General features: G+C 37.9%; 2 protein-coding genes across 2 annotated transcripts; both read right to left on the bottom strand.

The window, feature by feature from the left end:
* Positions 1–327: 327 nt before the first annotated feature.
* On the bottom strand, positions 328–1374 carry LOC132522812 (olfactory receptor 13C4-like). The gene is given in 5 exon segments (XM_060153362.1): positions 328–379; positions 381–637; positions 639–1288; positions 1291–1314; positions 1317–1374. Coding segments are annotated over 5 exon segments (1041 nt in total).
* Positions 1375–12578: 11204 nt separating this feature from the next.
* Positions 12579–13492, bottom strand: LOC132522813 (olfactory receptor 13C3-like). Its single transcript, XM_060153364.1, is given in 2 exon segments — positions 12579–13195; positions 13198–13492. Coding segments are annotated over 2 exon segments (912 nt in total).
* Positions 13493–13959: the final 467 nt, after the last annotated feature.

The following is a 13959-nucleotide window of genomic DNA, read 5'->3' as shown; positions in this document are numbered from 1 at the left end:
TTTATACTCCTGCCTCACTATTTGTGAAGAGTATGTGTGATATTTTCCACTGTGTTGCCAGACAGTACATCAAAAACACTCATTTCAGATATCACCAGGGATAAGATTCTAAAGTGACTGCCTTTGTGAAATATGGATCAAAATCTATTGGAATCTGAGTCTGTAACAGACTACTGTTCTCAGGGATTGTAGCTAAGCTGAGATAGTGGAAACAAAGAATAAAAATCTCTCTATATAACTTTGCTTTCCCCAAAGAAGGTTGTCAATGGTTGCCAATGATGCCATGTCTAGTCTTTATATACTAAACACCCACATTTCCCTTTGGTCTTATTGGTTCACAGATTTCTGACTCAGCAAATATTTACAGCAGCTTTTACATCCTGTCTCTCAAGCTATAGATTACAGGATTTAGCATTGGGGTCACTACCCAATAAAACATGGAAACAAGTCCTTCTCTAGCTTTCAAATTGTCTTGTCCAAGGAAGTCTTGAGACTTCGGTTTGGCATACATAAAGAAGATGGTACCATAAAACATAATTACCACCGTCAAATGCACTGAACAGGTGGAAAAGGCCTTGCATCTCCCTGTGGCTGAGTTCATTCTCGAGATGGTGTATAGGATGAACATATAGGAGAAAATAAATGGCCAGCAGGGGAAGAACCAGGAAAGCCATATTTGACACTGCTAGGGTAACAATATTGAGGGATATATCAGCATAAGCTAGCTTGAGAACGGCCAGTATCTCACATAAGAAATGACTGATAATATTATTACCACAGAAAGGCAATCTCATGGCAAGAGATGTTTGCACAATTGAGTTGATTCTGCCAGACAACCATGACACAGAAGCCATCAGTACATACACCACCTTGCTCATGATGACGGGGTATCTCAGAGGGTTACAGATGGCCACATAGTGGTCAAAAGCCATCATGCCAAGGAAGAAACACTCTGCTGACCCCATTGCAAATCCTAAGAACATTTGCACTGCACATCCAGAGAAGGAAATATTCCTTTTCTTTGAGATTAAGCTCACCAAAGTTGAGGGAACAGAGGAGGATGTATAGCAGATATCCAGAAAAGAGAGGTTGTGCAGGAAGAAGTACATGAGAGTGTGAAGACGGGAATCAAAGATGCTTGCTATGATCAGAACACGATTGCCAATTAGAATCAGTAGGTACATAACTAGAATTAGAGCAAAGAAAATAATTTCAAGTTCGGGGTAACCAGAGAGTCCCAGAAGAATGAATTCTTTCACAAATGTCTTATTTACTCTATCCATGTCCCAGCTTTCAGGATGTCAAAGGAATACCAACATAAAACATTTTCACTGCCAAATAACAACAAATGTAACAAATTTCTTGGATAGGCATTATTCTAGAGTGAAGTAGAAAGAATGTTTTCTTTGAAGCTCTGTCATTCAGTTATCTTCAAGAATGTCTGCGCCTAGAATAAAATGATACTGGGAAATTGAGATTTCAATGCCCTGTGTCTAATGTTTGAAGATCTACCTAGGATCAGACGCAAATTCAGAAGCAACCTTCCCCACTGTTGAAGACACCCTAAGTTGAGTTTTTAAAAGCCTTAGAATATTTCAGATGACAAACCTGACTTCATTTAGTCAGGCTCAGTGACAGAGTAGTGGGGAAGGCAAAAGACAACTCAACTAGGACTGGAATTTTGATTCAGTGTTTAACAGAAATTTTGAAAATTTTAAAGCAAGTTCGATTTTATGCATTTTTGTTTGTCTGCCTGACACCCTGGATCTCCATCCAATGTGTTAAATTGCGTATTTTTATAGGGCAGACATTTTATCATAGTAGACTGAACCACATACACAGCAATTTAACATTTGTTCAAAGGTCTAGTTAGTTGTTGATCTCGTAGTCTTTCCCATTACAAGACCAGTGTGTAAACTAACTCTGCAAGTATACAGTGGAGATCTTTGAAGAAAAATAGTCTCTCTTCTTTTGTTTTATTCTGTGGCTTCAAAATTATTCTTCGTAATTTATTTAAGTGAACCTGAGAAAACAGTAATAATGCTTAAATATATATCTGTGTATGTGTGTGTAGCACTTTATACTTTACAAAAAAAATGAATCTTCTCATTATCTCTATTTTTTTTTCAAATGTGAAAGACAGAATATGGCCAAAATAATCCAGCCTATAAGTAAACAGTGGAGCTTGAAGCTCAGATCTTTGCCAATGAAGTCTAGAGCTCTTTGGGCTACAACACCAAAAGTTATTATACCATGTTTTCCCACCAAGAACTACCCAGAATTTTTTGCCTTGGTGGATTTATGAAGAATCAATTATTTCAGTCTTTCAAATTCTTCATATGTATATAAACTTCCTGGGTATCTTGTTAAGATGTAGATTTTCTTTTACTAAGTCTGGTGCAGGCCCTGTGACTCTGCATTTCTAATAAACTCCCGAAGTATGCTGAATAACATATCACAGCTGTATTTGCTAATAAAAAATTAGTAACTGCACTGCCTCATGCTGTTCATATTTTAAATCCGTATTTAATAATAGTTTTAATTATAGAATGAAAAGGTATAGTGTCATGATATTCAAGGCTTACATTATACTGATAAATTATTTCCACCTCCTAGAAGAACCTGTTAATTTCTTCTTAGTATTTATGCCAGCATTCTGAATTAAGGTCAGGTTCAACAACGTCAGATTCCGTAGATGTGACAGAGTAAATATTTGTTATGCAACAGTTGTAATTGTTCCCCCGTTCCCAAAGCAATTTAAAGTTGGAATGAGAGATCTGTGGAATGGAAAAACTTTTTATGCATCAGGGACAGTGTCCCACATACACAATTAAGAGTGGTGTTGAGAATATAATGTGACTGAACTAAAGCTCAAAAATGAAATAACATTCTCCCACCCATGCAACTTTTGGAAACAGGGGCAAATGTTCACCAAACTAACTTTATGAAATGTGAGACCTTTTTAGTTTAAAATATATTTACAAAGTGAAGTTAATTCAAAGTAAGTTCTTAATTGAAATGATAATTACCAACATGAAATGCTAGACTTAAAAATGATCTAGATATTATGAATGAAATGAAATAGACATTTTCTGTGAATTAATTGCATTGTCATTTAATTTTTTTTACTTATCTTCATTCTTTTAGATAAGCTAATTTCATACAGGATATTAATACCAACATTTTTTGAAAGGAAAAGACAGACAGATAAGAAATAAAATAAATAAATTTATAGGACAAAAGTGAATTCATATGTGCGAGGCCAGAAAGAAGTTTTAAAAGTCCTGAGTGGATAGTTTGGGGCACAAATTCAGATACACAGATAGCACATTGTTGTACTAAAGTGTTTCAGAAAGTCTATTAAGCTACATTATAGATATTAACACTTAGATTCTGACTTTAACTTTCCAACAGATGTTACATTTCACTGTAAAATATTTGGATTCTGGAGGATTGTTTTTAGAAGGCAGGCCCATGCTCAAGTAGGAGACTTGCTGCTGGCGGACTGTGGTGCCAGCTACTGACCCAGAAACAGCCCTGTGCCCTTTTGGACTTGGCTATAGCCTTATTGGTCTTGAACTAGCCACCAGCACCATGTGCCAAGGGACCCAGAAGGAATCACACCACTCCAAGCCCCAGGTAACAGGGCTCGCCCACCTTAATCCCGGCTGTGGACCCTTAGGTGACCCATGACCTGACTCCAGATGCTCTTGGCCAATAGTCCTGGACATCCAGGGACCAGGTAGGAGGCATGCCCATTTGTACCCCACTGCAAGCCCTCCAACTTCCGTCTGACTGCAGATCCTTAACCAGCCCTGTAATTCTGTTCCAGTCTCTTGCAGCTTCAGGCTGGGAACTCCCTGCCCACCCAGGAACCTACCTGAAGACATGCTCATCTGAGCTCCTGGAGGTACCTGCCAACCTCAGTCTGACTACAGGTCTTGAAGCAGTCCTGTAACCCAGCTCCAACCCTTCACAGTCATAATCAGAGAGTATTCCTGCTCACCCAGGTACCTGCCAAGGGACACATATGTCTGTGTCTCTGGGGGTAGGCACTTGACATTGATCCAACTGCAGATGTTGAAAGGGCACTTATAAACTGGCTTCCACTTCTCACAGCTATGGTCTGGAAGCAGTCCCCCATCCAGGGACTAGCCCAGTGATCTAATGGGAGACCCCCAAGGACCTACAGAGAACTACATGCATCCATGCACCTTATAATAGGCCAGCTGTCTTCAAACAATGAAGCTAACCCTTGACCTAGTACCAGAAATATTGACAAAGGTCCTGGAGGCAATTACAACCACCCAGAGACATAAAAGTATATGAAATACAACTCTCAGAGCTAAGTTAAATATAAATACTAGCAAAGACTATTGTATACTGTAATGGTGGCATGTAAATCACTTTTAATACTAGTATATAAATTAAAAGACAGAACTAGTAAGAATAAGTAATACCACAGAAATTTGCTAATAGAAACAAGTAAAACCTGACATCAATTACATAAAGTGGGGGAAGGGAGGGTAAAGTGTAAAATTTCTGTATTTGATTGTGGTAAATTAATCTGAACAGACCAACAATGAGTAAGGAGAGTAAAACAATAATCAAAAACCTCCCAACAGTCCGCCTTATGATGCAGGGGGCGCGGGTTCGTGCCCCGGTCCGGGAGGATCCCGCGTGCTGCGGAGCAGCTGGGCCCATGGGCCATGGCCGCTGGGCCTGCGCGTCTGGAGCCTGTGCTCCGTGGTGGGAGGGGCCACAGCAGTGGGAGGCCCATGTACTGCAAAAAAAAAAAAAAAAAACCTCCCAATATAGAAGACTCTAGAGCAGATGGCTTCAGTAGTGAATTCTACCAAAATTTTAAAAAAGAATTAATGCCAGTCCCTCTCAAACTCTTCCGAAAAATTGAAGAAGAGGAAACATTTCCAAGCTCATTTTAAAAGGATAGCATGACCCTGATACCAAAGCCAGATAAGGACACTATAAGAAAACTACAGGGGCTTCCCTGGTGGCACAGTGGTTGAGAGTCCGCCTGCCGATGCAGGGGACACGGGTTTGTGCCCTGGTCTGGGGAAGATCCCACATGCAGTGGAGTGGCTAGGCCCGTGAGCCATGGCCGATGAGCCTGCACGTCCAGAGCCTGTGCTCCGCAACAGGAGAAGCCACAACAGTGAGAGGCCCACATACCACAAAAAAAAAAAAAAAAGAAAACTACAGACCAATACCCCTGATGAATATAGATGCAAAAGTCCTCAACAAAATATTAGCAAACTGAATTCAACAGCACATTAAAAGGCTCATTAAAAAAAAAAAAAAAAAAGGCTCATACACCATGATCAAGTGGGATTTATCCCTGGGATGCAAGGATGGTTCAACACACACAAATCAATAAATGTGAAACTCCACATTAACAGAATGAAGGATAAAAACTCCACTGTCAACTTAACAGATGCATCAAAAGCATTTGAAAAATTCAGTACCCTTTCATGATTAAAAAATTTCTCAATTAATGAGGTATAAAAAGAAGGAAACTCAATGTAATAAAGGGATATATGATAAACCCATAGCTAGCATTATACTCAACAATGAAAAACTAAAAGCTTTTCCTCTAAGATCAGGAATAAGACAAGGGTGCCCACTCTTGTCACTTGTATTCAACATAGTACCAGAAGTCCTAGCCAGACCAATTAGGCAAGAAAAAGAAATAAAATGCTTCTTCTCCAGGGGAGAGGAAGAAGTTAAATTATCCCTGTTTGCAGATAACATGTTCTTATATATAGAAAACCTTAAAGGCTCCACCAAAAACTGTTATAATTAATATATTAATTCAGCCATGTTTCAGGAAAAATCACTTGAATATCTGTACACTTACAAGGAACTATCAGAAACAGAAATTAAGAGTATAGTCTCATTTATAATAGCATCAAAAACAATAAAATACTTTGGAATAAATTTAACCAAGGAGGTGAAAGATCTGTACCCTGGAAACTATGAGACATTGATGAAAGGAATTGGAAAAATAAATGGGAAAATATCCCATATTCATGGATTGGGAAGAATTAATATTGTTAAAAATGTCCATACTACCCACAGCAATCTACAGATTCAATGTAACCTCTATAAAAGTTCCAATGGTTTTCTCACAGGAACAGAAAAATCAATCCAAAATTCATAGAAACCTCAAAGGACCCTGAGTAGCCAAAGCAATCTTGAGAAGGAAGAACAAAGCTGGAGGCATCACATTTCCTGATTTCAAACTATATAACAAAGCTTTAGTAATCAAAACAGTATTGTACTGGCATAAAAACAGACACACAGACAACGAAACAGAATAAGTCCAGAAATAAACCCAACTATATACAGTCAACTAATATTTGACAAGGACAACAAGAATACTGCTTGAGGAAAGGATAGTCTCTTCAATAAATGGTGTTGGGAAAACTGAATATCCACATGCAAATAATAAAACTGAGCCATTATCTTACTCCATACATAAAAAATAACTTGAAATGAATTAGAGACTTATATTTAAGATCTGAAACCATAAAACTCCTAAAGGAAAACTTAGGAAAAATTCTTCTTGACAATGGTCTTTGCAATGAGTTTTTGTATGTGAACCAAAAGCACAAGCAACAAAAGCAAAAAATAAATAAATGGGACTAAATCAAACTAAAAATCTCTTCAGAGCAAAGAAAACTATCAATAAAATGAAAAGGCAACCTATGGAAAGGGAGAAAATACTATCAAGCCATATATCTGGTAAGGGGTTAATATCTAAAATATATAAGAAATGCATACACTGAATAGCAAAAAAAAATTAATTTAAAAAATGGGAAAAGGAACTGAATAGACATTATTCCCAGGAAGATACGCAAGTGGCCAACAAATACATGAAAAGGTGCTCAACATGATTAATCATCAGGGAAATACAAATCAAAACCACAACAGCTCCTCATATCTGTTATAATGCTATTACCAAAAAGACAAGAGATAACAAGTGTTGGAGAGGATGTGGAGAAAAGGGAATCCTTGTACACTGCTAGTAGGAATATAAATTGGTACAGCCGTTAAGGTAAATGATACGTATGTTCCTCAAAAAATTAAAATTAGGACTACCTCATGATTTGGCAATCCCACTTCTGGGTATTTACCCAAAGGAAATAAAATCAGTATTTTGAAGAGATATCTGCACTTCCATATTCATTACACCATTATTCACCATTGGAAAGATATGGAAAACAATCTAAGTGTCTATTGATTGATGAATGGATGAAGAAATATGATATATATGTACATATATATACATATGTATATATAAAAACACATATACAATGGAATATTATGCATCCATATAAAAGAAGGAAATCATGCCATTTATGATAGCATGGATGAATCTGGAGACATTACTCTAAGTGAAATAAATCAGTCACAGAAAGACAAACACTGTATGATTTCACCTACATGTGGAATCTTAAAAAAAAAAAATAGAACTGATAGGAATCTAAAAAAAAAAATAGAACTGATAAGATCAGGGAGTAGAATGTTGGTTGCCAAAGTTTGGGCAGTGGGGTAAATAGGGAGATGTTGGTCGAAGGGTACAAACTTTCAGGTATTAAGTGAATAAGTTATGGGGGTCTTTTACAGAATGCTGATTACAGCTAGGAATACTCTATTGTATACTTGAACTTTTCTAAGAGAGTAGATCTTAAGTGTTCTCACCACATATACACAAAAAGTAACTATGTGAGGTGGTGGATGTTTAAATTTGCTTGACTGTGGTAATCATTTCACAGTGTATACATATATTAACTTCATGTTACACACCATAAAAATCATATTGCACAACCTAAATACATATATACATTTTTACTTGTCGATCATATTTCAATAAAGCTGAAAAAAAATTAATAAAGTATTTGGATTATGAGCAATAAAAATTTACTTAAGAAAAAAAGAGCAGTATTTATGCATGTGTACAGACACAAACACACACAACTCTCCACTCACACACACTCACACCACAAACCATACTATGTACCTTAAATTCAAATGGAAATATGTTATGGTTTTTTAATAAGATCACAGAAGTTTAGAGCTGGAAAACTCTGTACAATACTGTTTAGTAAGAATTCCCTTTCTATGAATGAGTAAACTGAGGTAAAAGTGATGAAATAATATTCCAAAGCCACTGTTAGTATTTAATTAGGAAGAATTAAAAACAGTCTTCCTTATTCATCAGAGGACCCAGATAGTGACAATGACATAATATGAATTTTTACCTATTTTCAGACAGAAGCTAATGGACTAGCAATATGGTCTGAAAATACAGGCCTTACATGACTGGAAGATAAAGCTCTCCTACATGGGGTTGTATGTTATGGGACACTTTATGGACTTGAGGGATAATCAAAGCAGGGCATATCTATGTCTATCACATAGACATAGATATGAATTTTCCTTACGAATTCATAAAAGGACTAGAAATAACAAATGGAAGCCTTTATTCTCTTTTTGGAAGCGGCCTTTTGGGGAACAGGAGATAAGAGGGCATGGAGGCATTCAAGTAGTGCAGTAATGTGTGCAAAAAATATGCATCTCATTGATTCCCTCGGGAGCTGGATATGTACCTAACAATTTTTATGCTTGTCAGCAGAAAAGGTTGCTTTTAGTCTCAGTTGCAAGTGGATTACATTGGCCCATTACCCTTCCTTCTGGGTAAATAACAATGAGTCTTGACTAAGAGAGACACACATTTTCTTCTTGTTTGTTCTTGGATTTGCATACCTGGCAAATGATGCAAATACCTCAACCACTACTTGAGGCCTACAGCAAGAGGAATTTGGATGTCGGTCATCTAATTAAGGAAGTCAAAGTGAAATCCAACAAGTTACAGACCATTGGACATCATCTACATCCTCATCCACAAAATGTGGACTAATGAAAACTGAAATGGATAATTTAAACCCTGCTTTTACAAAACTGGAGCGTGATAGAAGGCTAAAAAGATGGTTTTCAAGGCTGAATCAATGTGTGTTAAAACATGATATATGTGGACTTACAGGAAGATCACTATTGGCCATATTGTTGAGATGTGTTGGGGGGAAAATTGTGGGAATGATACAGGCGCTTTATAGAAACTTCTATATTTCTAAAAATTTTCTTTTTCTTTGCCTGATCCTGTTTTAATGGGACATGGATCAGTTGCTGAACATGATACCATGACAACGCATCTAGGTACTACTGCCCACACTGCTAAAATAATACAGATCATTCTTTATTTACCCTTTTAAAAATGGGATTAATAGGTTCTGTTTCTCTCTTACCTGGTTAATGAGGCAAGCCAATATGCTTGTATTTATCCAACCCTGTTCTATATAATACACAAGATAAAGGGGGAAATCATTGACCATATTTAAATTGCTGCTAGCTTTATGGATCAGTCCTCTTGCTGGAGCTAACAGTTCTACCCCAAAGAGGATAACCTGGGTAAAAATTAATGAAAGGTGGAAAGAAGGGAAAGTGATTGCTGATATAAAGTGAGCCTATGGGAAGCTCTTTGGCATGCTATAGCTAACGTATATTTGGAGATTACTACTATCTATATGATAGTATCCTGGAGAAATAAAACATTTTGGGTTCAAAATATGTACTCAAACTCAATAAGCAGTTAATGGCAATATGTTGGGTATATAAACCAACATTGACTGAAATATTCTAAGAGACAGTTCCTCAAAATTGGCCTAGTAGGTACGACTGAAGTTTCAGAACTCTCCTTTTTGGCCTGAAATTCCTTCCTCCTGCAGGACCATAGCCTATACTGTTATAGGAAGCATTAGCCTTACATGAGTGTACACTGAATCCTCGTGTGTTCTGTAAAATGTCCAACCCTGGGTAAGTGCTGCAGTGTTTAATTTTAAAAACTGGGTTCCCTTGAAATTTAGAAAGTCAGGTAGTATACAGCCTGTATTATCTCATGGCAACAATCCACTGGATCGAGAAATAATGTATTTTACATGGCTCATGCACCCTTTTAGTGGCTTACAGTCATCACCAGCACCGTCCTATTGCTAAACTGGAGACAGCATCATTTATCTTATAGTTTATGCTCTCCAGGAGGTGCATTCCTGTAGACTACCATGTGAATAGTGGAACTTGGATTTTTGCCACTTAGTGTATGTCTACACATTACACATATATATCTATAAATATATACTAGATATATAGATATTTATAGATAGATAAACTGATGTAATTATGCCTAGGATTTGTTTCAAAATAATCTGGATGAGGGCTTCCCTCGTGGCGCAGGGGTTGAGAGTCCGCCTGCCGAGGCAGGGGACACGGGTTCATGCCCCGGTCCGGGAGGATCCCACGTGCCGCAGAGCGGCTGGGCCCGTGAGCCATGGCCGCTGAGCCTGCGCGTCCGGAGCCTGTGCTCCGCAACGGGAGAGGCCACGGCAGTGAGAGGCCCGCGTACAGCAAAAAAATAAAAAAAATAAAAAATAAAAACCCTTTAACCTCAAGGGTTCATAGCATATTAAGTGATAAATCAAAATACAAACATGTTGAATGTATGACTCCTAGTTACTAGAAGAAATATTTTAAATGGTAGCTTTAGGAGATGACCATAGTGATAATTTTTTAATACTTTTTGATATTTTAATTAAAAATTTATTTATTAATAAGAAAATAATACACCTAATAATCTATTGGAGATTTCCTGATTTTTTCAGGGAAAGACATTTATTATCACATCTGTCAATTTTCTGATCATTGATTAACATGAGTATGCTTGTTTATATCAAAGCCCTATAGCATCCACTTTTATATACCTATGGAATATTTTAGCACGTGAAGAGTTCAACTTGATATAAGCCTGCATATTAGATGTTGACACTCTTGGTATTTTTTGCAGGAAAAAATTAAAAATTAAGGTGCTAAGGAGTTGGTTAAAACAAGATAAATAATATTTTTATATGCCTAAAACATTGTCATAGAACAAAAGTTAAAGAGAACTAAATATGGATCAGATACAAAGGCAGGGCCTCTACTGAGAGGGTAGAGGAGAAGCACTAGGAGTTCAAAAGCTGTCAGCCACAGGGTCGGGTACATGCCTTTCTGAAACAAAAGCAACACCAATGTGATCCAACCCAGAGGAGAGAACAGCATCTGGAGGTTTTTTGCAGTGACAGCACTCATTCTGGTGGGACAGTGGCAGAAGAGCAGAATTTAGTGACCAGATCATCTAGGTCAACCTGGGTCAACCTGAAGGAAGTAGACTGGCAAAGAATGAAGCCTCTGAGTAGGAGATATGGGGTCGTGTGACTCTAAAACAAGTAGGAAAAAGGAAGGCTGGGTAGGAAAATGAAGTCAAAACCCAGCTATCATAATGAGCTAAGAGACCATGGGGAAGCTGGATGGTGTGGCCCAAAGACACCCTATGCTAGGCACTGGCCTTCTAGACGAGGACTCTACAGAAAAAGAAAAAAAAAATAGATTTACTAAGGAGTTTCAACTCATTAGAGAATGACAAGAACTGATTTAATTTCCCCAGTCATGGATTTTATCACTCCTTCTGAGCCTGTAAGAACATCTCAAGCAGATTTGAAATGTTTTTGTTTATTTTTCGGTTTAGAATACCCACCTTCCTTCCTCCTCTACACTAGCTCCTCTTCTGGTCTGCAGCCTCAAGAGCTCAGCAGGCCTCCACTCATCAAGCCACTCAAGCCAGAAGCCAGACTCTCTTTCTTTGCAAGCACCCAAAACCTTAAGCGCTCTTTTGCAGCACCATCTCACTTGGCTTGGATTAGAACAAAAAACGTTCCCATTCTTCCCCAGGGACTGTAATGCAACACCTCCCACCAAGCACTGTACACTCCACATAAGGCAGAACACTCCCTTGATTATTTCTTCCCCTGGCCCGAACTTCTCATTATGTAGATATGGGGGGAGGGGCAAGGAGGGTGTGACTTATATTAACAGAGTGACCTTTAGGGGGAGATATCTAGCTCTCATAAATATTAGCTTGGGGTAAGAGAGGTACTCAGTAGTAACTTTTCGTCCTCAATTTGAAGCAAGCTTTAATTCTGAAATTTTAGGACACCATGAAGTTGGTGCTATGCTAGGTGCTTTCTCCAACTTATTGAAATTATAATGACACTGGTACCTGGTTTTATCTCTTTCTTTATTACAAGTCTATGATTTACAAAGAATAGACTATCCAATGTCATTTAGGTAGTTTGTGGAATTGAAGATTTTGTACTCTTGCCACTCTATCTCCAAAGTTATGTGTAACTGTTTTCTACTACATTTCTGTACAATACACCAGAAACACTCACTTCAGATACCACCTGGGATGAGACTTTAATGAAATTCATTGTACTTGTGAGATCTGAAAACACTGGAAGCTGAGTTTATAGCAAACTACAGTTCTCAGTAATTCTAGCTGAGTAAGGTTAGTGAATGGAAAAATAAAAATATCTCTGCTTAACCATGGTTTCCTCAAAGCTTCTTACTGATTTAGCTATAAGTCCATCTTTGTGCCTATTACACAAAGATCTGCATTTCTGAAATACTTATTGGATAGGTTTTCGGTTTAGCAAGTATTTTACAGCTGCTTTTAGATCCTTATTCCTCAAGCTATAGATCATAGGATTTAGCATAGGTGTCACTACACCGTAAAACAGGGAAATGAGCTTGTCAGAAGTTTGCAACTTGTTTTCTCCAGGCAGTTCTTGAGACGTGGGTTTGGCATACATAAAGAAGAGGGTATCATAAAATATAATTACCACAGTCAGATATGCTGAACAGGTGGAAAAAGCCTTGCATCTTCCTGTGGCTGAGTTCGTTCTCAAGATGGTGTAGAGGCTGAACACGTAGGAGAAAAAAATGATCAGCAATGGAAGAATTAGAAATGCCATATCTGATATTGTCATGGTGATAATACTGAGGGATATATCAGCACAAGCAAGCTTGAGAACAGCTAATATTTCACATGGGAAATGATTGATAACATTATTCTCACAGAAAGGCAATCACATGGCAAGAGATGTTTGCACAACTGAGTTGATTCCACCGGACAGCCATGACACAGAAGCCATCAGTACATACACCACCTTGCTCATGATGACGGGGTATCTCAGAGGGTTACAGACGGCCACGTAGCAGTCAAAAGCCATCATGCCAAGAAGCAACATTCTGTTGACACCATTGCAAATCCTAAGAACATTTGCACTGCACATCCAGAGAAGGAAATGTTCCTTTTTTTGAGATTAAGCTCATCCAGAAAAGAGAGGTTTCCCAGGAAGAAGTACATTGGGGTGTGAAGATGGGAATCAAAGATGCTTGCTATTATCAGAACACCGTTGCCAATTAGAATCACTAGATACATAATTAGAATTAGAACAAAGTCAACTATCTCAATCTTTGGGTATCCAGAAAGACCCAGAAGAAGAAATTCTAGCACAAATGTCTGGTTAATTTTATCCATGTCATCCACTTTCAGTATGTCAAAGGAAGATCTAATATAAAATATATTCACTGCCAAGAAACAAATGTTACATGTTACATATTACCTGAACAATTGATTTTTTAAGAATGAATTATAAGGAGTGTTGGCTTGAAACTCTGACATCCAGCTATCTTCAACAATGTGTAGGACTAGAATACAATAAAACTGGGAAGGATGGAAGCACCTATGCCCATTGCCAATATGTGAAGATCTACCTATGATCAAACAAACATACAGAAGTAACCTTTCTTGCTGTTGAAGCCTTGTTCCTTGGTTGAGGTTTCTAAAACTCCTGACTAATTAGCAACTGTAAGCCGGACTTCATCTGCCCCAGAAAGTAAGCAGTGGAGGTGGCAAGAGACTACTCAACAAGGACTGGAAATATGACTCTGCAATTCATTATGGTCAAAACTTCACAGCAACTTTGATGTTTTTGGTGCATATTT

This window comes from Lagenorhynchus albirostris, chromosome 7 (genome assembly GCF_949774975.1).
Source record: "Lagenorhynchus albirostris chromosome 7, mLagAlb1.1, whole genome shotgun sequence".
Taxonomy (NCBI): Eukaryota; Metazoa; Chordata; class Mammalia; order Artiodactyla; family Delphinidae; genus Lagenorhynchus; species Lagenorhynchus albirostris.
This window is presented reverse-complemented; position numbering and strand designations above follow the sequence as displayed.